Source organism: Hipposideros armiger, unplaced genomic scaffold (genome assembly GCF_001890085.2).
Source record: "Hipposideros armiger isolate ML-2016 unplaced genomic scaffold, ASM189008v1 scaffold_24, whole genome shotgun sequence".
Taxonomy (NCBI): Eukaryota; Metazoa; Chordata; class Mammalia; order Chiroptera; family Hipposideridae; genus Hipposideros; species Hipposideros armiger.
Genome location: NW_017731374.1, coordinates 4,071,433 through 4,097,582, shown reverse-complemented (window position 1 = coordinate 4,097,582; position 26,150 = coordinate 4,071,433). Strand labels below are relative to the sequence as shown.

Genomic DNA, 26,150 nt, shown 5'->3' with positions numbered 1-26,150 from the left:
TAAATCTCAATAAAACTCAAAAGCAGAAATTATGCAGATATATTCTTTGACCAAAATGCAATTAACAACAGATTAAATAAAATCCAAAAAAGAAAAATTCAGTATCTTTTCAAAGAGTAAAAAGTAGCTATAGTTATAGATTAGAAAATAACTTCCTAATTGTGTATATGGAATTTGGCCAAAGCTGTGCTGAATGATGAACTCATACCATTATTTCTTTCCGTTAGCTAAAAAAACAAAAGTGAAGGAACTAAACATTTAACTCAAGACTTTAGAAAGGAAACAAAAAATACAGAAAACAAAGGAAAATAGATGATAAAGTAGCAACCATAGACAAGTGGAAATTAATAAGTTAGAATACACATACCACAAACGATCAACTTAAAAAAAAGGTCAATAGTTGGTTTTATAAATATTAAGTAGTCTAATCAGAGGAATTTTAATTTTAAAACATAAGAAAGGCACAAACATATAAATTAGGAACGATAAATAATTATGACAGAGTCAAAGGTCAGTAAAAATAAAATAACATAATTATGCAATTACATTTTTTAAATCTAAAGGAAAATTATATTAATTACCAAATTTAAAGAATTAAGAAATATGAATATAGCTATAACTAGGAATTTAAAAGTCATTATAGAATGATGGATACATTCTTTTAATCTTAGAAGAGGTAACATTTTCAAATTTTATAGTATGTTCCAGTAAGAAAAAATTTTTAATTATTTTAGGACTTCATTATGATTCTAATATCACAACCTAACAATGTTAGCATGAAAGAAAAGCACATTCATAGATTATTGAACATAGATTTTTAAAAATCCTAAATGAATTATTAGCAATGGGCTGTAATATGGTAAGGGAATAGTGATTTAATATGAGGAAATATATTAATATAAAACATCACAGTCAAATGAAAATTTTTATTAAAGTAGGTACCTAAAGCCATTTGAAATAGGACACTATAAAAGCAGAGATTACAAGGAATGCCCATGTATGACTTCTGAGCCTAGGAGGACACAGTGATTCTGTCCTGAGCACCCCTAGTTACACAAGTGGTTTTGAATCCTGCAGAGACCAAGTTTGGTCATTACTGTGACTCAAGCTGCACCTGGAGCTGGAAGGACATCAGCACAGCAGTAAGACATCTGTGCAGGACCCATGACAGCATGTCTCATCAAGCATCACAGAAATGGTGGACTTAACAGACTTCCCCAGTTCCTCTTTGATTGATCTGAAAGCCAATCTTATTTTCTTTGGACTGAATCACCCAAGGGCTTTTTAAAATCAATCCAAGATAAGTGGGGAGGGAGGCTTCAACTGGAGAGCGAATCTTGCTGCTAATAATAAAGTAGGAGCAATCATGAAAAAAAGGGAAGAAGTAGCTATTTTTTTTATCTGGATTTTACAAAGCAATTCATACCATATTTAACATGTGAGGGAATGCAATGTATTGTAATTCTTAAATTGGTAATATAATCTCATTAGTAAACATAAGCGTAATTTATCTCAATAGTATCAGAAAATAGAGTTCAATGGCATATTTTTAAAAATCCATGATGACTTAGTAAGATTTACTTTCAAAATGAAAGAATTGGCAGAGCTTGAACAATAATTTTATGGATTTAATTACTTTTCCTCTCAGGATAGTTTTGTTTTGTGATTCCTTGATAATGGTTTCTGATCTATTTGCCCTGGTCTTCCTTAGAGTGACAGTAGATATACCTTTGAATTCAAATGATCAGTTTGGATCTCCAGTTTCTTTTCTTTTAAACTTTTTCTCCTAATCAGTTTTATCTCTTTATCCTTTTCCTCTGAACACCGGGGGCGTTTTATTAACTCCTTCATCCACACATGAATGTATGCATTAAATTAATATCGTTACATATCAAGAACACTGTGGTGGACATGTCAGGTTTTTGTGTTCAAGAATTTAACTGGGAAACAATTAATAAACAGATAAGTACAGTAAAATGTAAAAAGTGTTACACGAATGGTAAGAACAGGATGCTTGCAAACATCCAGAGGCAGCCCAGCTCCAGGTCGAGGCATACTGGATAAGTTTCAGTAAGAAACTAAGTTAAATACATAGGGTGAGTTGGCAATACCCAATTGAAGGTGTGTGTGTGTGTGTGTGTGTGTGTGAAGAAGGGGAAGGAACTGGGTGGGGAGGGAAATAGTATTCTTCTATAAAGAAGGAATAATGTGGACCAGGGCAGGAACCAAGCTGTTGTGATGCCTTTCTAAGAGCACACTTAAAATTTCATTGTTGAGTTGGGGAGTATCTATGTATGCTGCAGATACCGTATCAGGTCGAGATCATAAAAGGCCTTGCAGACCAAGTTAAGTAATTTGGACTTTGCCCTGCAGTGAATGGAGAGAATCATTGGAGGGTTTTAAACAATGGAGCAACATGATCAGCTTTTTTGCTTTAGAAAGATCACCCAGCAGCAACCTGACTTCCGTGGTATAAATACCCCCATCAGGGCTGATTTCAAGCTACCACTATGAAGTCCTGGATGTGGACTTAGAAAGAGATGTTCAGTGACGCACCATTACATAGGATTTCTACCATACAGATAACAAGGATAAATTAAAAAATTGTGTTTCTCTCTGAACAGAAAAAACACATTACTTATAGGGAAAAAGTAACCAGAGGCAGACAACTCATTTTCAAAACCGGAAGCCAGAAAAGAGTGAAATCATACATCTAGATGACTGCAAGAGAAGACATGTCACTCGGGAATTCTGTGTCTGGCTAATACAGCTTTCAACTGATCAGGTAAAAAAAAAATGATTCTGAAGATACACAAGGATTCAGACTCTGTCATCTAAACCCAATGGAGAAAAGACAAAAAGAATTTGCAGCCCAGAGAATTCAGGATTTCAGGAATAGTGAAATGCCTTCTAAGCAGACAAACAGTGTAGATAGTACACAGGCATTCTATTCTCAGAAAGATATTTCACGTCAGCAAAAGAACTTATAAAAGTCCTGAAATTCTTGTCTGTGATCAAGCAAGAAGGAAATCATACAAAAGATAAACGATAACTATTGCATTGTTCTGTACACCTGAAACCAATAATAAAAAAAAAAGCTAAACGAATGATTTTTACAAAAATCTTCCATCACCCTTCAAGGTAAACTGGTAACATCTTTTAGAGTTTACTCAGAATCAAGAAACTCTTCAAGAAATATATGAGGGCTTTACATACTTCCATAGAATATTGAACACCACCTAATGTGGATGCCTTCTTTGTTCAACTGTTGACCTACCTAAAGAGCTAAAGCCAATTTCTTTAACAACAATAATTGCATTTAACTCAGAGAGCACACCCTTAGACATTCTTCTCACAAGTTCAGATGAAATGATCATTTGGAGTTCATTTTCTTACATGCACAAAAGATTTCAGAAAACTATTTTTTAAGAATAGGAAATGGGTTTATTGTAGCTAATTTATACTTACATCCTTATAATTGGTGTAAAAGGCAGAAATATGGATTTTTGTGTGTGTGTGCGTGTGTAGTTCCTGTCAAATCTAGGATTCAGTGTCAGCACCTTCCACATAGTAAACCCTCAATGGACACTTGAATGGATGAATGAGTAAACAATCAAAGGATAACAATGATCACAGTCATCAATTAAAAGTCCAATCAAACTAAAGTTTGGCTGCTTATATGACAGAGAATCGAAAGATTTCTTTTTATTGGGTTGTCAGAAAAGCCATGATGCATTTTTGCAACAAAAAACAGAAAAAATACGTCATGACTTTTCCGACAACCCAATAATTCCTTCAATTTGGGAATAAGGATTTGACAGGCTTCCAGGATAATAGGTTTTTTTGGTTTTCCATCACTGTTCTTGTTTACTAACTCTGATTCATTTGCAAGCAGTAGTATTCTTTCTTTTTAATACGTTAAGTCTTAGTCATTTAAAGCTGGTAAAATCAAGTCCTGCTGCTTAGCCAAGTTCAGAGGCTATTAGGCTGGACTATGTATCACAGGAAACAAATAAACCTTAGAACACTCAAATCAGGGGCAGTTAACTGACATGAAAAACTCTTCTAATATCATTCTGAAGATTTCTGGATTCTGGTAGGTTAAAGCACTGTTTGATACAAGCTAGAGTCTTGGACATCCCTTTTCAAGCAAACGTCTTGAATTCTTTCCTAGGAATTTTGAGACTACCCTTTTGATTTGTCCCTATAAGCTTTATATTGGGAATTAGCTGCCTTAAACTACAGCTATCTTCCAAAAGAAGGATCTGTTGTCCCAAATGAAGATTGTGAATTGGCTCAATAAAGAAACAGACATTTGTTTTCACTCTATGGAATCAGATGATACAAAAATCATGAATGCAAAATCAGAAGGTGACACTTTCAATCTGGCTAATTTTATAGCTATATAATGGATCAAACAAGCTAATAACCTGGAGGTAGGAGATTTGTTACTTGTGTCATTCGCTAAATGTGGTGCTCTCCATGGCCTAATTAGAAGCTATAAGCTGTGGTCTCAAACATCTCCCTTCATGTGCTACCCTGGGTGATATGGTGGCCAGCCTTGGAGAGGAGCTGTACATTCTGTTCTGGACATTATTAAATATGAGTATAAATACGCATGCATCAATCCATTTACATACACATATGTTTTCAAGGGCACAAACAACATTACTTACTTGTTAAGTTTTCTTTTTTATAATCTGAGGGGGAAAGGATAAAAATGTGTTTTAAATGAGCATCCACGTATCTCGTATATTCTGTGAGAGAGTGCTAAGAACTGCAACTTCTCTTTCAGCTCTTTAATATGCAACTGGAAAGACGTTCTTTGCATTTGAATGTGAAAGGATTGCATCTTTGAAGTTAAACCAGCTAACTGTTAGAGTTCCCTACAAAGCTCATTAAAGCAACATGCAGCCATTCAGCTTTGTTTTGCGAGATCAGCATTTTCAAACATGTGGCTTATTTTTGCATGCTTAAAAAATCTGCCTCACTGGCTAAGAAAGAGGACTTTATTCCATTCCTCCGACAAACTATGAGGAGTTTCTTAGCCATTTCTCTGCACATTCCAGAAAATGTTACAAGCTCTCATAATAAATATCCCCTTAGGAAACAAGGTAACATCTCAAGCAGCAGTTAAAAGTGCTCTATGATTTCTTTTAGAACAAATGAAATAAATCCTCATGCTAACCTATGCAATTAGGATAGCAGTAAAAATCTGTTACTAGGTGTCTGAGGGAGGCAGAGCTCAGAAAAAAAATTAGACATGTCTAGAAAGATTAGGAGATTTAAGTTCACAACTTAGTTTCTTCAAGAACAGTACATTTCTCTTAACCTCCAAAGCCTGGAGAGAACTGTTACCTAAATATGGCAGTCTGGTGCAGGCCATGGGGTCCCAGTGCATGCTGGGGAGTGTGCTGCAGTCTGGCATGGACAGCAGATGCACCCCGGATCTGTAGATCCCTCTGTGGTTCTTTTCTTCCATCGCCAGCCATTCTTTCACACAGAAGAGTTCCTTTACTGCCAGGCAGTATTCTCTAAAATAGTTTATGGAGAACACAACTTGATGAGTCGTGACATGTTAAAACCAAATTTGTGTCTGAGCCTAAACTCTGTTTTCAAAACATCATCATAGTACATTGTTCTTGCAGAAGGGTTTTGAAAAGGACTGTTTTACTTACTGTAAATATCATAATACTTTATGAATACATGGTATCATTCTGTGAGATGAAATGCTATCTTGTTTTGTTTTTAAAACATAATTAATAGTACTTTTAAAAAATAAGATTACATGTAAAGTATTTTTCCCCCTTTGGAAAAAAAAAAGAACTTTTAAATTAAAAAGGTATTAGGTTAGGAATCCCTAATCTGTCTTCTTTCAACTTTATATTAAAATAACTACAAAGGTACAGAAACGAGGTACACAGTTTTAAGAGCACACATAGTAAAAGTCACGGATCATTGTCAATCAGTTTCCAGCCTGGGAGATTTTTCTATGATCTCGGGGTTAATGCCTCAGAAACAGTTGTTACCTTGGCATGCTGCATCTTCCAAACAGAGCAGCGCCACCTTTCTGGCAGGTGATAGGCGGGCATGTGGCCCTAGCTTTGGAGAAGCCCGAGTCCTGTCCTGTTGCTATGAGTGCTTCCATTGAGAAAGCCAGAGTAATGTCTGCTTGAATATGAATCTGTTCTGTTCATTCATATGCTGTATTATGAGTGAAGAGGCTGAAGAAAGGCTGGTTGGACTAATTAGGATTTTGTGGATTAATATTTGTTCAAGCTTATCCTATAGAAAATAAGATAAACTACATAGGAGAAACCTGGTTAACTCCAAAATAAAATATTTGGAGTTAATAATAAGAGGAAATTGAAGATAATTAAAGAAGTTAACAATAATAATAGTGATGTTGTTCATTCACTAGCTGAAGGATACAGTGAAGAATACAGGGAGGAGGAAATTGTGTGTGTGTGTGTGTGTGTGTGTGTGTGTGTATGCCATAATGGTATCATTTTTTAATACTCACGCCTACACTCCTGTTTTCCCAGGTAATCACTTGCCAATATGGGCCAATTCAACATGTGTAGTTTAAAGGATTGTGCATACAAATGTGATGATGGGATACAGTGGGGGTCATGAGTATAACAACAGGATTTTGAATTCTTCATATGTCTGCAAGGGAAGGCAGAGCAATGGGGCTTTCCAGGCTGTGCAGAAGCTGAAGAACTAGCAGAGCTTAACTCGCATCTTATTATGCCTGGGTCCCACCCTTAAATCACACAGCACAACCTTCTGCATTTAGACAGTACAGTGAAACTGTGCAAAACTCTACATGGGACATAAGAAAAAAAAATTCTGTAGCCCACATTGTGTGGAGGAAGCAAATACCTGGGAAAATTATTTTTTATTTTAAATGGAAAAACACATTAGAAAATTTTTGTTTGTTTGTTTTGCTTTGTTTTCATTGATGTGCATTAAAGCCCACTCTCTATAAAAGAGTTTTTCACAAGGAAACGAAAAATCAGGATGAAATGGACCATAAACTGAAGAGTAGGTTAACGAATGTGGTAGTAACTGAAGAAAATAAAGACAACAAGAAGTGAAACCAACATTAAAGACTTGAAATCTTCACTGAAAATAGCAAAGAAATGGTATTATAAGAAATCAAATAGATAATAGAGGAAAGCTTTAGAAATCCTAACTGAACGCAGAAAAAAGAATGAAAGGTGAAATGATAATGTGAAGAGATTACTGAGAGGGAGGAGCAAGCAATACAAAGAATAACACAACCAACTACAAATAATAACGTTTCCCAACAAGACAACTAGAGCACACAAAATAGAAAAATGCTCAAAGATCTATTATAACAAAACAGTCTTAAGATAAAAAGAGCAATACACCTGACGATTAAAGCATATTGTCCATTATTTTTTATATATTACTTATAGGAAAGAAAATAATGAAAAGAGGTCTACTCCCAGATGAATTTTATAAATATTTTATGTCTCAAGGATTAAAGTACCGTATTTCCCCATGTATAAGATGTTCCCATGTATAAGACGCACCTTAATTTTGGGGCCTGAAATTTGAAAAAAAATGTATTACATAAAGTTACTGAACTCAAGTTTTATTCATCATAACATTCATACAACTCCTCATCACTTGCGGGAAATGCAAGTAAAAAAATCTACAACCACTGTGTAAGACGCACCCAGTTTTTAGACCCCAAATTTTTCGCAAAAGGGTGCGTCTTATACATGGGGAAATACGGTAATAATCTTCCCACCATCTGGCAAGAGAAAAATATTCCCTATAAAGGAACAAAGTTCAGGATTACCGTCTATGTTCTTCATTCCAACATAGACAAAAAACAATTGGTCAGAGTGCATAGAATTTTGAGGAAAATTGAATGTAATGCAAGAGTTAAATACCCAGCCAAAACCACATATATATTTACAGGAAAAAATGTCTTTACATGTAATCTAAAAAACACCTATTCCAGCAGAACAAGAGATGAATCAAAACTGAGAATTTAAGAAAAAGAAAGATTTTCCTATGAAACATGACAGTGAGCATCAGGGATAAGATAACAGAGAGAGCTCCTCCAGGCACTTGTATATGTGGTTATGCAATCAAATGTAAAGGCTGAAAATAAACAGCACTGAATAGTACTAACCTGGTTTACAAATTCAGATAATGTTTCAAAGAGCAAGTGTGGAGGACTCAGTAAAGTTATGCTACATTAATTAGGCCTACCCTCAACATTCTATTTTAAAATTACAACTCCCCCCCTCCTCCCTTGGTACTCCTGATCTTCCTTACCCTGGTGCTTGCTTTTTCTCTTTTTATGACACTTAACACCTTCTAAGGTAATATAACAGTTATTTATTATGTCTCTTGCACATGCTCTTCTTCTGCTAGAATGTAAGCGCCATGGACAAATACCCTAGAATAGTGCTTGAAGCCCAGGAAGCGCTCAGTAAGTATTTGTTGAATAATTGAAATTCCTTGCCATGCATGGAAAGTGGCATATATTATTGAATGACTGCCTATGATTAGAAAACCATGAGTAATAGTATGCCTTTGAAAATCTCAGGAATAACTGGAAATAGAATATAAAATGGTTTAAGACTTTGGAACCACTTTGAAGGATAAAGGCAAACAAAAGTATTGTAAAAGACACAGCAGAAAAGGAAGAATAAAATGAGAACATCTGAAGAGTAGCCTTACTAGTTATTGACAGTAAGCCCAATTTTAGTTCAAATGTTGTTGATGTAAAAAGTTGAAGTTGCCAGAATTGCAAGGAAACAGTCTTAGAAAAAAACAATTATTGTGAAAATGTTTACTACATCACTTTCGAACTGTTGAATCAAGTAGACAAGGCTCACTTAAGAGCATAAAGAACTGGACAATTTAATTATTGATACTAATATTTACATATATATTAATTTTGTACTTTAAAAGCAGTGACTCTTAGCAGCCAGCGTGAGTGGCCAGCAGCCGCAGTGAGCGGCCTTCCCGAGGCCGGCAACTGATCTGCCTCGCCCGGGAAGAGCGCAATGATGGTGCCAACTTGGGCCAGTGAAGCAACATTCTCCACAACTGGACTGAAGAACAAAACGACAGCAACTTGTCTGTTTCCCTTCCCCCAATTCCCCAGCACTGTTCCCTTCCCCACAATAGGAAAAAAAAAAACCAAAAAAAAACAGTGACTCTTTTTTCAAATGTCTGATTTTTTACAATTATTAATTATATATTAGAGAAAACAAAACCTCAATAAAATATAAAAATGTAAAAAATTTTAGACTATATTTTCTGACCCCAACTCAAATAAAATGTTTACGATTCAAAAAAATAGAAACAATTTTCAGATAAAAATACTTATCTAATATCAATTGGAATCAGGAAGAGTAAATTTTAAGTACACTATAAATGACTTGCATATTTAGAAGATAATTAACTATGCTATTTTATAAATTTGGAATCTCAGTGAAAGGGATTTTTTTTTCTAAAAACACAAAAAAGTTAAATTATTTTCAATCTTAAAAAGAACATTTGTGGCCCATGCATGTGAACTGATCTAGGACATAAATGTTGGAAAGTTAATCAATTTATTTTGTGCTATCATGCAAAGATGCAATTCAATTTTAACTTTGGTGTTCCTTGAGAGATACTTAGATGTCATGTCTGGTGAGGAAACAACAAATTATATTACTTTTACAATGTTCAACCCCTCAAAATCTGCAGTAAGTTGAGGCATAGAACCCCCTATTTTAATGACTTCATAGTCCTCTATGCTAAATAGTGCCCTAAAATGATTTATTTAAATGTTTCCTGGTTTTATCAAAACAGAGGTAGGAATGAACTGTGTTGTCAGTTTTCATTAAAAGAAAACAATATCTATCCAGTTCCTAATACAAGCCATGAGTGCAATTTATCCTTTAATCCCCTCAACTCTATTTTGCAGATGAGGACACTGACGTTTAGCCAAGATTACATAACAAAGTGGTACAAACAGTGTTTGAACTTTGTTCTATTTGTCTCAAAAGCCAGACTGAGTCCTGTCTTTTCTACGTAAGGGCAAAGATAATTCTATTGAACATGGATTTATGAATTTCAGTGTTTAAAGAGTATGGGGGTTTTACAGAAGTAGCTATTTATAATCTACTTCTCCCTCCCTCCCCCCATATGAGACAGGCATGCCAGTACTTAAATTGGAATATTGGGTGGAATGTATTTTAAAGTAATATACATATAGTATAAAATAATATTCTGAAATACTGACCATGATCTCATATTTATTGGCAAATAATGCTGAAACATTGAAATGTAGTTTTATTTTTCCTTCTTCTCTATCTTGGCTTACTAATGAAGTCCATGTTAGTTTAGGATTTTTTTTTAAATTTCATAGAAAGCAGGAATATTTATGAATATGATAATACAAACAATAACAACGACAAGAAAACATTATACCTTTTACGACATTTTCTAGAAGCTCAGAGCCCTTGTATTATAGTATATCATCAGTGATTCACATGGTAGGAATTTTGTCCAATAGTTACCTTCTATTTGGACAAAACCCAATTTTTGCCTTTACTATCGTACGTGACAACTTCCTCACTAGAAAACGCTTCCTGTTTGCAGGCAGACAAATATATGTTCCCAGTTGTTTATTTTTAATTTTACCTGCAAATGGGTATAGGAGTAGGTACTACTCCAGGGTTGCATTCTTGGAAGAAGTGGTTACACAGCAGAGCCTCAGCAGCCGGCCAGCAGAGAGGGCTCACTGCTTTCAGTTCACTCCAGGCGGTGTGGACCAATAGTTCCTGGGCCTCCTCAGGGTCCTCGTAGGAGTTATTGAAGAAAACAAGAGCATCTTTTGCCAGGACAGCATTACACACCTCTCCTCTGTACTGGGCGCAGTAGCCTTTGTTATCTTTCTGTGGTTTACTGAAAGAAGCAGTGAACAATATTCCCAATCACATTCATTCTGCTCTTTTTTTTTTTTTAGTTTCCACATCTGCATTACAAAATAGGAGAAAGTAATAAATTGGTTGACATGCTTCATCTGAATATTGTCTTCATTTCCACCTGCAATTAAATCCCTTCCAGCTAACTCTAGAGGGCTGTTGTGGGGGAATAAAGGTGATAACGGATGTGGAAAGCTTTGGAAACTATGCATATCTTTGTCATTTACATTATAAATAGAATTTGACTGCTTCACACCCTTGTTACAAATAAGCATGCTAGGCAAATAAATACACGGAAAGAAACATATTCATCATGGTGATTAACAAATGATTGAGCATAATAATTACTCTGATCCATAAAACTTGTAGCTTTACAAAAATAGTTTGTATTAGGATAGTTAAGTACCTGACTTTTATTGTATACACACATCTTTGCGACACCTTCCGTACGTTGATTCTGTCACTCATACATCTTCCCAGCATTCTATTAAAGAATGGAAAGAGCCATGTAGGGGGAGAAAGCATAGGATGTGGCTCTCAGAGGAGCTAAGTAGCATCTTCAGCGTCCCTACTGTCTCATTAATTGTCTTGGGGAAAGTCATATGGTCACTCAAAGCCCCAATGTCCTAATCTGTACGGCGATATAAGTAAGTATTCTGAACTCAGGTTATTGTGTGCTAAAAGATAATAAATGTGGAGAAAAATTGTAAAATCTATAGGGCTAGCCCAAAAATAAGATTTAAAGCTTATCTGCTATAACAACTGAAGAGAATATTAGGGAGGATGGAAAACACTGCAGGTGCTCTCTTCAGATATCTACTGCCTCCTTAATGGAATGCTGGGAATTATAATTCCTATACTCACCTGCAAATATTTATTGAGCACTTATTACATGTAGGTACTGGGATGATCTCAATATATTCTGATGCCTTCCATAAGACCACTCTCTTTAATAATGACAGAAAACTCTTAAGTTGTATTCTCATTTAATTTGTACAACTGTTGGAATTTAGCATTTTGTTATCTTTATTATAAAGGAGTTTAAGGTGAGAAAATTGAACAAATTGGAATTTGTGACAAATTTTTATATTGTTACAAAACTCCTTTTGAATTTGAAAAATTGTTACTTAGAAACCATTGTTGGCTAGTCTTTAAAGCAAATCTATTAAATGAGATACAACGCATTCATATAAAACAATGAACTTCCAAGAAACAATATATTTTAAAATAATGTTTTGAAATATAGAAGCTTCCTCTAATTCATACTTGACTTTTACTAATTGGCCAACATGAATTTGACTATAATACTTGTAGTTTGTTGGGGAAGTTTTTTTCAAAAGAAGTCCTTGAATAAGAAAACATAAAACTCCCATGAAAACATGGGCCAGATAAGGTTGGGAAAATACCCAGAGAAAAAGCTATGACTACGCCTCTTAGGGAGCCCAGTCTATAATAACACTAAGACAGTTCAAGAGAAGAAAGAAAGCTGTGATTTAAGAAACTGAATAATAATACCTAATAACCAGAAATTTCTCCAACTGGTTTACAAAATGGTTTCACATATTAATACAATAGCTTGGTAAAAAAGGAGGATGGATAAGAACAGGTGTAACTTTTTTTACTTAATGGAAAAAAACTGTGTCATGGAAAAGTTAAATATTTCCCCCAGTGTCTCTGAGCTGAGAATTATTCATCCAGGTTCTGCTGTCACGGGTTAACTATTGAATGACCCTGTTCTTTATTTTTCAGTATTTTTAAAGTTAAAAGCACTCATAATTTTCTCTTTAATTCTCAAACAAAAACATTTTTAGAAAACAGTGGAAACTAAGAAAAAGTAGACAAAAGAAAAATTAATGAAAGTAGCCTCAGAGATAAGGATTATTAACAATCAATTAATAGTCATTCTTTCTCTCTGGATTTCTGCTGCTGCTTCTCTTAATAAAAGCCCTAAAAAAAAATCTTTGAACAGCCTCAGTTGGTTTAAGAGTATTGAGTCCTCATTCATTTTTGAGCATTAGCATAATGCAAAAAGTAAATAAAATCCAGAGACTAACCATTGTCACCCCAATAAACTTTAATTAAACAAACAAACAAAAAACCCAAAGGAAAAAAAGCAGAATAGATTTTGAATAGAAATGAGGTCTTGGTTATAGTTTTGGTTTTTCTTTCTGCCAGCTTAAAGATTATACTAGCCTATGAAAACCCTTTGCATACTGAGAAAAAACATAAAATACAAAGTATATGGTTCTTATTAATTTTCTACATCTCTGATGTTTCTGGGAGCATTAAAGACTTAGCTTTGCTAATCTATGCTAGGATCAGTTATAAAAGGTAAGAAATATACAGGACCAAATATATACATGTATTATATATTATATATATATATATATATATATATGGAGAGGGAGAGAGAGAGAGAGAGAGAGAGAGAGAGAGAGAGAGAGAGAGAGAGAGAGAGACTGCCCAGTCATAGTTTCAGGGTTGAAACAACTTCCTTTTCCTTTTTCTCTCTTCTTTTGCAGACTTATAAACCTCAAATTTTCTGCAGAGATCAGATTTTAGAGGCAAAATGCACAGGCAAATGGGGCCATTTTATCTCTCAACTCCCTAACACTATCACTTCAACAGAATTTAAAAGAAGTTCACAGCAAAAACTGGGGAATAAGAGAAATGCAAAACATTTCCATGGGTGTCTTCTGCTGTCTTTTGCGAGTGATGACACCCACCCTGTCACACTGAAGTCCTGTTTCTCTGCAGGCATTTCTTGGGACTGACTGCCGATGGAGCAACAGCAGAAGCAGCTGGTCCTGTTGTTCCTTTGAACAGTGGGACAGAGGTCACAGGGATCTGTGCACAGAATGCTGGTTATTTTGGAATGATCTGCCGGACTGTCTCCCAAAATGATGGCTAATGTGCACATGGAGCCAGCCCCCGCCCTCTTCCTGACAAACTAAGCCTGGCTGATCTTCCTTTCTGCAAAATTTCCCTTTTTAGAGGTAACAATGGATATTTGATCCCCAGTCCCTGTTTTAACTTCTGTTATAGCAGACAACTCACCTTGCTTAAGTGGAGTATTTAAAAGATTCTCAGTACACCTTCTACTCTTATTTCTTTTACTCTTGTTCTCTTTAATAAGCATGAATCACATTTTTAAACACAATCTTGTGATTTCTATGAGGGAGACCTCTACTTCCTTTGAACACATAATGCTTTGTCCAAAGGGCACATGCAGATGACCAGCTGTGGTTTGTTTGAGTTAAGACCACCCCACCATTCCAGTGGAAAACCCATAACTTCTCTCACCCTCTCTAGGAGTGGCACACCTATACCTTTCCTCTGGTACGGACAGGCCTTTCCTTGTGTAGGATTTGCCTGCTCTCCCATTGTACTTTCCCCAGAAGTGTGATGCCTGGGGCTCTCTGCCACTTCCAACCTTCAAAGCAAACTGAAATTATTTGTATTCTTTCATGCCTATGTATATGATTCATTCTCTAAGGCAGGGGCTTCAAATACAACCCACAGGGCAGATTCTGCCTGTTGCCTGTTTTTATGCTGCCTATGAACGAAGAATGGTGTTTAAGGAGAAGTAAGAATTATACAAATTTCAAATTTCAGGGTCTATAAGAAAAGTTTAATTGGGGCAGAGCCATGGTCACCCTTTACTGAAATGTCTATACTGTTTTTGCCCTGCAACAGGCAGAGCTCAGCAGTGGCAACAGAGAATGTATGGCCCACACAGCCAAGTATATTTAATATCTGGCCCTTTACAGAAAAAGTTTGCCAAACCCTGCTATAAGACATAGATAGATCAAATGTCATTTTTCTGAAATGCCAAACCCAATGTCCTCAAGTAGAAGGACATGGCCTTCTATGAAAAGCACCTCTTGTGTTTCTTCTGACTAAAATTATTACCTTTGTGCGAAACAGAGAGTGATGGAAAGGCAATTTTAAATTTAAAATTTTTTTGAAAATTTATGTTCGCCAAATATAGAAACACTTGATATATTTTTTTATCCTGCTTTTTTACATAGTGTGATATTCAAACATTTGCCTATGCCATTATGTTTTTCAAAAACATGACCCTAAAATTGCATCACTTTACCTTACTAATAGATATTGACATTGCTCATATATTTCACTAATATGAAGTTGTTTTGAATTTTGTTGTTTGTATACTTACTATTTCCTTAACTAGATTACTAAAAGTGGATTTACCCAATTAATGGATACAACAATTTTAAGGTTCTTAATAAAAATTGCTAAATGCTCTCTAGAAAGGTTATAGCAATTTTTTCTCTACCAGCAAAGTTTGAGAGTGCTTGTGTAATCCTAAGTAAAAAATGGTATGGAATTTATATCTATATATACCTATATATCTATATATAGGTATATATGCATATATATATACTTATATGCATATATATTTTAATTGGGGTACAGGACCAATTTTTTTCCAGGACCCATCAGCTCTAAGTCAAGTAGCTGTTTCAATCTAGTTGTGGAGGGCACATCTCAGGGGCCCACGTGGGGATTGAACTGGTGACTGGTGTCATGAGCACTGTGCTCTAACCAACTGAGCTCTCCGGCAGCCCCTGAAATTTTTTTAATTAGCATTTATTTGAGAACTGATGAGTTAAAAATTTTTCATTCACATTTATGTGCATGTGAATGATCTATTTCTGTCCATGAGTCCTTGAATTTGTATATGTTCCATTAGTATGTTGTCTTGTAATTAATCTGTGTGTGTGTGTGTGTGTGTGTGTGTGTGTGTGTGCACGCACGTGCACATATCCCCAAGTAAAATGTAAATTTTGGGGACACAGAGAATATGAACAATTTATTTTCTAATATAGTGCCAGGAATAGAGTGAGTAGTAGTAGTTTAAAAATATACAGAGAGGACGGTGTGCAAATGAAAGATGGCATCTCTTCTGTTGGTAGTCTGTTAAGTTTTAACTTAATATTTACCACGTTTATGTTCTACGTCCCTTCAGTAGAGACCCAGCTTCCCTGTAGAGTCTTTAAGGATGAGGACTCTGTCTCTTAATACTATGACAGGTAAATGAATGTATCAAAGCTATATGAACTGGGACAAAATCAAGAACCAAATTTTCTTATGCAATGAATTATTTCATTTCATAGAATTAGAAGCAGTGATTGGGGATAGAGGCCCTGCTCAGCTCCTGTGCTGTCTGGGCTAGTATAGTAGTTATCAATCTAAGTTCTTGAGGCTGTCTGTCTACCTGAGCTCAGATGAGGCTTTGTGGTTTGCTATGTGGTCCAGGTAACCCTTGATGCATCAGGTTCCTCATATTAAAAAAAATAGAGATAATAATAGTTCTTGCCCCATAAAGTCACTGAAACGTTACCATGAGAAAGCTGGTGATCATAAATGTACTCCAAAATTTACCTGCTATTATCATTATTACTATTATTAATTAATCATTCTGAATCTCAGTTTCATCACTTGTAAAATTAGATAAAAATACAATAGTTATCACACTTTACAGAGTTTCTTTGAAAGTCAATTTTATTGCAAATAAAACACTGTAATTTGCAAAATGTTATATTACAACAGGACAAAGCAGTGAGAGTTTGGTAGTCAGTTCTGGGTTCCATTTCCAAACCTATAATTTACTAGTTGTGTAAGTGACTGGAGCTCTCCAGTTCAAAGGAACTCTCTTAGTGTCTTTTCTGTACAATAAGGATAATAATAGTACCTATTTCATAGGGATTTCCTGAGGATAACTTTAAATAATGCATGTGAAGCCCTTAAAACAATGCCTGATACATCATAAGTATTCAATAGACATTACCTATCCTCATCTTCACCATTATGTTGTAAGGGTATTAAAAGGGTTAGAAATTAGAAAGTTTCTGAAAGATGACAGTGCTCAGCAAATAGACAATAAGTGGCATGTCAAACAAAAATTAAAACACAACAAAATGAAACATTAATAGAATAACAATATCTTACCTCCATTCTATTTACAGGAAAGCGAGTTCCCACAGGAAATCAAATTAAAGAGGAAAAGAAACAAAAGTTAGTGTATTTTCATCTTAAGGTTTGCAAGAGATAGCTTTGATACCTCTCATCTCTAAGTTCCTGAAACGTTCTCTACTTCTGCTAGGAGGCCAGACACCACATTAACAAGGTAGTTTTGGAGAAGGAGACTAAGAAAATATTAAGTGTCTCCAGGGAATGAATTCTTTTCAAGTTGAAGCAACCATGGGTACCATCAGCTCAGACAGTGTCATAGCTCCGAATTTTCCTCCGTTAGCCACTCATGAAAAAAAGATGTGGAGGTTAAATGGGGAGAGGGACAGAGGAGGGTGGAGGAGGGCTGCAAGAGCTGTTATTCCCACAGACCCGCTGGCTTCATGGCCATGTGACCTGTGTGGCCACACGGGGTCCTGTGCAGAGAAGGGCCACGTGCTTAGTTTAATGCGCTGCTGTCACTGTCTTGCAATACTTAATTTTTTAACAAGGGACCCTGTAGTTTTATTTTGCACTGGGCTCCATAAAATATGCCCACAGAGTGAAAGCTTGGGGCACTGAGGGAACTGCCCTCCCCTCAGGTGGGTTATGGGACTCCCAGCACGAATGGCCCCAACTTGGACGCTCCCAAGGCATGAGCATCTTTGTGAGGGTATAGTGACCAGCATTTCTGAATGATTCCATCTCTTTTTGTGTAGGAAATCTAAAAGCTCAAACTCTTTACCAAGCACTTTGTGATTTACTTTCTCCTGTCCCTCAACTCCCATTATAAAGGTAAGGAGTAAAACATGCTTTGTCTTAAACTAATTCGCCTTAATAGAATGTCTCCTAATGTGCAGGTCTACCTCCTGTTGAAGGTTTTAGGTCCATTTGGGTGATCTTCTTTTGCTGCTTTTAAGGATTCTAAAATGAATTCCTCTGAGAATTCAATCTTCTTGAAAAAACCTTATAAACCCAGTTTGTCTTTCTAATCATTCCTTTTTGTATTGGCGGGGATTGGTGACTTGGTTTTTGTAATCTGGAGTGTGTGACTCTTTTGTCTTTATGGATTTTTATTAAATGAGCCTAATGATGAGGCTCAGAAACCAACCTACATGAGGCACCTACGTGACCCAAACCTCATGACAATTCTGCTACTGTGCAGATAGAACAGATGGAAGGAGACATCAGGAAATTCCTCTAGAGAAAATGGTAGATAGTTGGAAGAGGTAAAGGCAGATTCTAAGAGCAGCTGAGCAAGGAAACCTGTTGAAACACGAGGAGGCCAAGGTTATGTATATCAAAGAGCCGTCGATTTAAGACGTCAAAGGAGGATTCAATACCATGGAGACGTGCTGGTGCCAAAGAGAATCCAGGCATAGTACTTGGGAGGAGATAATAAACTTGGATAGGCTTCTATTTCAAGGACAAGCAGGTAAAGACAAATGAAACTAAGTTAAGAATGCTTGGTTGTTTCAAGAATATTAAGAGAATCGGAGGATGCCCTTCTTCACCAGGATTCCATGTGTTTCTTATAGAAATTTTTCCAGCCACATTTTGGGGGGGGGCAGCGTGGGGAGCAGGAAAGGGGTCCAAGAACCTTGCAATCATAAACAAGTGCTTTTATCTCAAAACTAAACTTTAAAAAATTCCAAAAATCTCCAACAGTCATCAATATTTGTAGTATCTTTTAAATGATCTGGAAAAGTCAGTAAAAGTTTGGCTCTCTTCTAAAACATACAGAGACTCTAATATAAGAAAGCTGCCCGATTGTAAAAGGAATGCTTAAACTCTTATGCCTAACTGCAGAACAGCTGGTAGCAATTCAGTGTGGCTACTGGCTGTTACTCATTTATTATTTTCCCTTTTATTACAAACACAAACAAAGCACCTTTAATCCCTATGAAACCAGGGATAAAGCCACCATGAAGTGCCAGGGGATAGTCTGTTTGTTGATAAGGACACCCCGTACCTGTCCTGGCAGAAGCAGTGAGTGGTAAAGTGATCACGTGTTCCTGCTACCTCACCACATGTCTCATAACTGGGGAAGATTTTAGGGGGAGTGTGATTATCAGATATGAGAGAGAGAGCGTGAAACATGGAAGTACGTTCAATCATCTACGTTGAATATGAACTATAACTCAAAGTTCTATATATTTTTTGTAATAGTATGAAACATCAACTCGTTCAAAATATAGAAAATCAAACTACAGTAGTCCCCCTTTCTCCACAGTTTCGCTGTCAGCAGTTTCAGTTACCTGCAGTCAACCGCGGTCTGAAAATATTACATGGAAAATTCCAGAAATAATTCATGAGTTTTAAATTAGGCACCGTTCTAAGCAGCATGATACAATCTTGCAACATTCTGTTCTGTGGGGCCCAGGATGTGAATCATCCCTTTGTTCAGTGTCCCCACTCTGTAGACCTTCCCCGCCTATAAGTCGCTGAGTAGCCAGCTAGGTTATCAGATCAACTGTGGTAGTAGCACAGAACTTGTGTTCAATTCACCCTTATTTTACCTCACAATGGTCCAAAGTGCAAGAGTAGTGATGGGGGAAATTCAGAGATGCCAAGAGAAGTCATAAAGTGCTTCCTTTAAGTAAAAAGGTAAAAGTTCTTGACTTAATAAGGAAAGAAAAAAAATGTATGCAGAGGTTGTCAATAGTAGTCTAATGCTATGTCATAATGCCTACATCTTTCACCTCACTTCATATCATCGCATAGAAATTGTATCATCTCACATCATCACAAGAAGGGCAAATATAGTCCAGTAAGACATAATATTTTGAGAGTGATCACATTCACATAACTTTTATTATAGTATATTTTTATAATTGTTCTATTTTATTATTAGTTATTATTAACCTCTTACTGTGCCTAATTTATAAATTAAACTTTATTATAGGTATGTATGTACAGTATAGGAAAGCACATAGTATATAGCGTTCAGTTTTATCTGCAGTTTAAGGCATCCACTGGGGGTCCTGGAACATATTTCCTGTCCATAAAGGGGTACTACTGTATGTGGTCCATTTGGGGAGTTGGGGACTCCAGTGCTAAAACATCATATTTCTCCCTACTGCCCATTTTTTATTATGCTACCTATGTTCATTTGAGTTTTAAATTTAGTGATCAGAAGCTCCAGACTCAGGTCAGTTCCAAAGAAGGGGCATTGCAAAAGGTGGGAGTGTCATCAATGTCATTGTGATTGGGAAATACAAATATGTATTTTCCACTCGTGAATCCCTGTGTGTATTTTTCCCAGCTTTATTGAGGTATGGCTGATTAACATTATATAAGTTTAAGGTGTACAATGTGTTGATTCGATACACTTAAATATTGCAAAATGGTTACCACTAAAGCATTAGCTAACTCCTCTATCATATCACATAATTACCACTTTGTGTGTGTGTGTGAGAGAGAACATTTAAGATCTATTCTCTTAGCTGCTTTCAAGTATATAATACAGTATTGTTAACTATAATCACCATGCTGTACATTAAATTCCCAGAATTTATTCATCTTATAACTGGAATTTGGTACCCTTTGATCAACAACTCCCCGTTTCCTCCACCCCCGGACCCTGGTAACCACCACTGTTCTCTATGTTTCTATAAATTAAGCTTTTTTACATTTCACATGTAAATGAGACCATACAGTATTTATCTTCCTGTATCTGACTTATTTCCCTTAGCATAATGCCCTCGAAGTTCATCCTTATATTGTCACAAATGACAAGATTTCATTCTTTTTATGGCTGAATAAAGTTTCATTATGTATATCCCCCACATCTTCTTTATCCATTTGTCCTTTCACAGATGCTATTATGAATAACGCTGCAATGAACATGACAGCACAGATATCTCTTCAATGTCCTGTTTTCATTTTCTTTGGATGTAAGCCCAGAAGTGGGATTGCTAGATTATGTGCTGGTTTAATTTTAAGTTCTTGGGGAGCCTCTAAACTATTTTCCACAGTGGCTGAACCAATGTACCTTCCCACCAACAGTGCTGAAGAACTCCTTTTTATCCACATCCTTGCTGACACTTGTTAACTCTCATTTTTTTTTCTGTGATAAATGCTGTTGAAATTTTGACAGATATTGTATTGCATCTGTAGCTTGCTTTAAATGCTATAGACATTTTAACACTGTTAATTCTTCTGAGCCATGAACACAGACTACCTTTCCATTTATTTATGTCTTCTTAAATTTCTTTCATCGAAGTCTTGGAATTTTCAATGCATAGATCTTTCACCTCCTTGGTTAAATGTATTCCTATTTTAATGTTTTTGATGTTATTGTAAATGTGATGGGTTTTTTAAATTTTCTTTTTCAAATGTTTTGTTATTAATGTACAGAAACACAACTGATTTCTGTATGTTGCTTTTGTATGCTGTGACTTCACTGAATTTTTAAATTAGTTATAACAGTTTTCTGGTGGAGTCCTTAGAATACTCTATATATAAGATAATATCATGTGAAAAGACAGTTTTACTTCTTCCTTTTCTATCTGAGAGACTTTTAATTCTTTTTATTGCTTGATTGCTCTGGCTAGTACTTCCAGTATTATGTTGAATAGGAGTGGTGAGAGTAGGTACTCTTCTCTTGTTCCTGATTTTAGAGGAAAAGCTTTCAACCTTTCATGGTTGAGTATGATGTTGGTTGAGGGTTTGTCCTATAAGGCCCACATTCTATTGAGGTATAGTCCTTCTATACCCAATTTGTTGAGCATTTTTATCATGAAAGGATATTGTATTTTGTCAAATGCTTTTCCTGCATTTATTGAGATAATCATATTTTATCTTTAATTCTATTAATATGATATAGCACATTTATTGATTTGCATATGTTGAACTATCTTTGAATCTTTGGAATAAATCTCACTTGATCATGATGTATGCTCCTTTTAATGTGCTATTGAATTCAGTTTGTTAATATTTTGTTCAGAATTTTTGCATCTATATTCATCTATATTCTGTAGTTTTCTTTTTCTTGTAGTGTCCTTATCTTGCTTCGGCATTAGGATAATGCTGGTCTAGTAACATGAGTTTGGGAGTGTTCTCTCTTGTTCAACTTTTGGAAGAGTTTGAGAAGGGTTGATGTTAATTCTTCTTTAAATGTTTGGTAGTATTAATACCTGTGTCTATTTTGATGGCCTCTGCCTCTTCCAGGACTATACTCATTAGACTAGGGATCATGGGCTGATCTCTGGTGTCTTGCTGGTCTCTGCCACAGGGCCAAGGATTCTGATGACAAAGAGAAGGCATCTTGCCAACTATCCGGTGTCCTGGCAAGTTTAAATTGCAACTTGAACCTTTTGGGGTTATGACAGGAGGGGAAATGCAACTTCCTGTTTCATAGAGAGAAGTTCCAAAAGTTTTTTTGACTCCTTTTGATAACTAACAGTGAATGTAAATGAGTCAGAAAGAAGTATATCACATTTCTCAAACAATGCATAAGGATGTGGACATACACATGGAAGAGTTTTGGGAAAATGAAGGCTGATCTTTATTTTTTTTTTGTACTTAAACACTAGAAGTATCATTAGACTTAATCCTAAGCACTAGACCAGATTTTTCCATTTCCAATTTTCCCCGCTGGGATGAGTAAATAAACAGATGGAGTAAAAGCTTCAAAGTGAGACAGGAAGAATGTGACAAAGGAGCCTGTTGACTACAGAACACTAAGGGAAGATGGGGTTGACTGAAAGGAGAGAAAGGGGAGCTTGGGGTGGGAAATCATTGCCAGAAAGTCAAGGAGAGGCACCATATCTGACTCAAAGCTCTGGACCTCTGGCTAGCCCAATCAGAGGCCAAAGGAGAGAGGGGCTAAAAACAGAAATAGAGAAAGCAGACCCCACACCCAAGCTCCAGAAGATCTGGGGAGCATAAGACCATCCTTCTTTGAAACGATTCTGAATTAGAGTGACTCAGCAGATTTCATGTCTACCAAAATGGCCTCACTTCTCTAGAATGGGGTCCAGGCAACACCCCATGTTGGGAGGTAGTTTTATCAATGATGGCAGAAAGACCTTCATGAGACATCTAGCAGGTTTAATGGAAAAGGACAGGTTAAAGAGAAGAGAAAGTGGCAGATGTCTGTTGGGATTCAGTGGTCTTATTCTATTGAACCTATGAGACACCCTCATTAGATAAAACTGGGAAAATTTTAGGAAAAGTAGGAGAACTTCAAATCTCCTCATAGTAAGACCCAATAGGAAAAACATATCAGAAGCTGAACAAAGGGTCTTGTAGCTTTTTATGAATTAGCAACTTGAGGTAGTTCCTCTTTCCTCATCTTAGTAACATTTTCTTCCATGTGCAGAAGAATTCCCATATTTTAGTTCAAATACAGTAGTTAACACTTGCTAAATAGGCAGTTCCAAGCCTATTGACTAAAGTTAAGTCATTGCTGGTTCCAGTCTACATGACCATTGGCCCTACTGAGGTCACTACTCTCCATCTGCATTCAAATCTGCTTCTGCAACAGATTTCAAGCCCTCTCTGCTACTCCATGCCAGTCCATGCATTGCTCCCACCAGTCTTTTCCCCACACAAATTCTATTGCTATTTCTCCTGGGCTGCCATTATTGACTGTCTCAATCCTTACTCTGGTCTATTCTCAACGTGGATCACTCTGCCCTGCACCCTGGGACATTGCCTTTCCATGTTGCCTGTCCACACATTAAAGTTCTATCTACACCAGAAAATACTATTATTGGGGGGGCCATGGTTACAGCTTCCTCTGTTGGTATATTCCATTTATTAATGCAGTTAGATCAGGTTCTCATTTGGGCTAGGACAAAGATGAAGGGGCAGTGTTGCTGTAGACAGTGTGGTGACAGTCATGCTCTGTAGTACTTTCAGCATCAGGAAATCATGTCTATGTGATGAATTTGCCTTTGTAGGGTAAGTATACTCATTTTCTAAGGTTCTCCTCTTTATTGGTTATACCTCTGCTTTCTTTGTAATTTGATGGATAGGCTTTGAAGCATCCCTGATCAGTCCCTCCCGCTTGGTATGTTGTGGAAAGGAGGAAGGTAGGGGAACTAAGAATTCAGATACACATTTTATACATTCTATTCTCTGCACCAAAATCCTCTATATAACATTGGGTCTTGATCAAATATCAAATAAAAAATAAGATAATGAGACTAGAATAATTTCAAGTAATTAAAAGGCATCAAAATTTTAATTATTTTATTATCTCCTGAAACCTCTCATGTTCTTATGCTTTGTTTTATCTATTATTGTTTGTCCTAGATGCCTTCCTCAAAATCTCAGATACATCTTAATTCATTTTTCTACAACATTACCACATTCAAAAGCACTTTCAAATCTTATAATTTCTATCCTGATAGGTCTTCTGCACCTGTTCCCTTCTGTCTGTGCCAATTGCTGCTGTTGTAGTTCAGAACTTTATGACTTTTCTAGACTCCTGGAATAACCTCCTAACTTCTTGCCATGCCTCTCAACATTTTTTTTTAAATTGGGGAATTGGGGGGAGGGGAATAGCTTTGGGGAATCGGGGAAGGGGAACAGACAAGTTGCTGTCCTTTTGTTCTTCAGTCTAGTTGTGGAGGATGTTGCATCACTGGCCCAAGTTGGCACCAATATTGCGCTCTTCCCGTGTGAGGCAGATCAGTCGCCGGCTTCTGGACGGTCACTCACTGCGGCTGCTGGCCACTCACGCTGGCTGCTGGCTACACACGGTAGCTTATGGCAGCCCACTGCAGCAGGGGCTGCAGTCTATGCCGTCGCCAGCAACTCACGGAAGCCCAGCTCCAGGTCGAGCTGTTGTTCAGCATCTTAGCTGTAGAGGGCAGTGTCACAAGTCCTCATATGTGGGATCTGAACCGGGGCCCTCTGGCATCCCAAGCCAGCTCTTAACCAACGCGCCACTCGGCCGGCCAGCCTCTCAACATTTTGAAGCCCAACTTCTGTTAATTTGATAAAGGATATATATGACTATACCACTTGTCTCCTCTAAAATAATTAAATGACTTCCCATTGATTGAAGCATACATTCAACCTACCGAGGCTCTTTAATACCTGGCTAGAACCCACATTTCAAACCATTTTTCCCTCTGTCCACCTCACTCCATCTCCATTATGCTCTAGCCATGCCAACTGACTTGCTGTTTTCTGAACACACTTCAGCCTTTTCATCTCATACTCATGACTCCTGCTCCATTGCCTTAAACTCTCCCTCTCTTGTGTTCCTGTTGTACTTTGTTTATGCTTCTGCCACAGAACATCGTCTGTGCCATAACGTATGTGGCTGATGGACTTCTTTTCCAGATTGAAAGTCCCTGGAAAGCACTCCATTGTTAATTATCTCACTTGTTAAGTTTGCACCCTTTACCTAACACAATGGCCCGAATCCAGTGTATGTAATGAATGCATGTAAGAGTACTTTATAAACAATAGAGTGCTATGTAACTAGTAATCATTTCATTATTATTTGTCACATGAAGTTGAATTTACTTTTAGGACTCTTGCCCATTTTCTCTGGGAGAAATTATTTCCCATCAGTGGAAAATTTAGAATAACTGATAGGATGTCTCAAGACAATACAGGCAGACATATCCCTGGAGAAGAAGGCAGAAGGGAGCTTTGGTTTTGGGATCCTCTCTTTCCTTCATGGGCATGCCTCAGAGGGCCAGCCTGTGTATTTCTCTGTGATCTCTAGTCACCTCATATTAAAATCACAAAGATTACTGGAAACTTCACCATAGGGGAAGATCAAAGAAGTGGCACTGTAGTAAGAAATGTCAGGCTCTGGGAAGCTGGCCTTGGGCACAGGCTCTACCGGGGCTTGACTTCTGTGCAAGAACAAGCCGCTCTCTGCTGACAGTAGACATGCTATGAATATAACATGCGAGGCATTTCCTGAAACAGGGATTATTTTCATCTCTAGGAATTCCATGAATGTTCTCAGAAGCCTTTGGAACACTTAAATTTTAAAAATAAGCCTTGATATCCCAACACAAATATCCTAGAAATCCAGGTGTCAGCCCTTTTCCTTGAAAACACCTGTGAGTCCTGCTATCACTTGCATGAAACAGGAAAGACTACAAGGTAAATCACTTACTCCTAAGTAAAAATGGCCTCAAGAAATAGCCATGAAGAAATTGGCACAGCCATGTTAAATACCTGCCAACTAACTCTTTGAGAGCCTTGGGAAGTTTAATTCATTGGGGGGGG

At 36.7% G+C, this 26,150-nt stretch overlaps 1 protein-coding gene across 1 annotated transcript in view; it reads right to left on the bottom strand.

Annotated features, from left to right (window-relative positions):
• Positions 1-26,150, bottom strand: part of MUSK (muscle associated receptor tyrosine kinase) — an 83,196-nt gene that overhangs the window by 5,246 nt on the left and 51,800 nt on the right. The window contains exons 9-12 of the mRNA XM_019635790.1: positions 16,944-16,950; positions 10,684-10,947; positions 5,359-5,534; positions 4,677-4,700 (exon numbers count right to left, since the gene is read on the bottom strand). Of these exons, the coding sequence (XP_019491335.1) occupies positions 4,677-4,700; positions 5,359-5,534; positions 10,684-10,947; positions 16,944-16,950 (471 nt within the window). The remainder of the gene's footprint in view (positions 1-4,676; positions 4,701-5,358; positions 5,535-10,683; positions 10,948-16,943; positions 16,951-26,150) is intronic.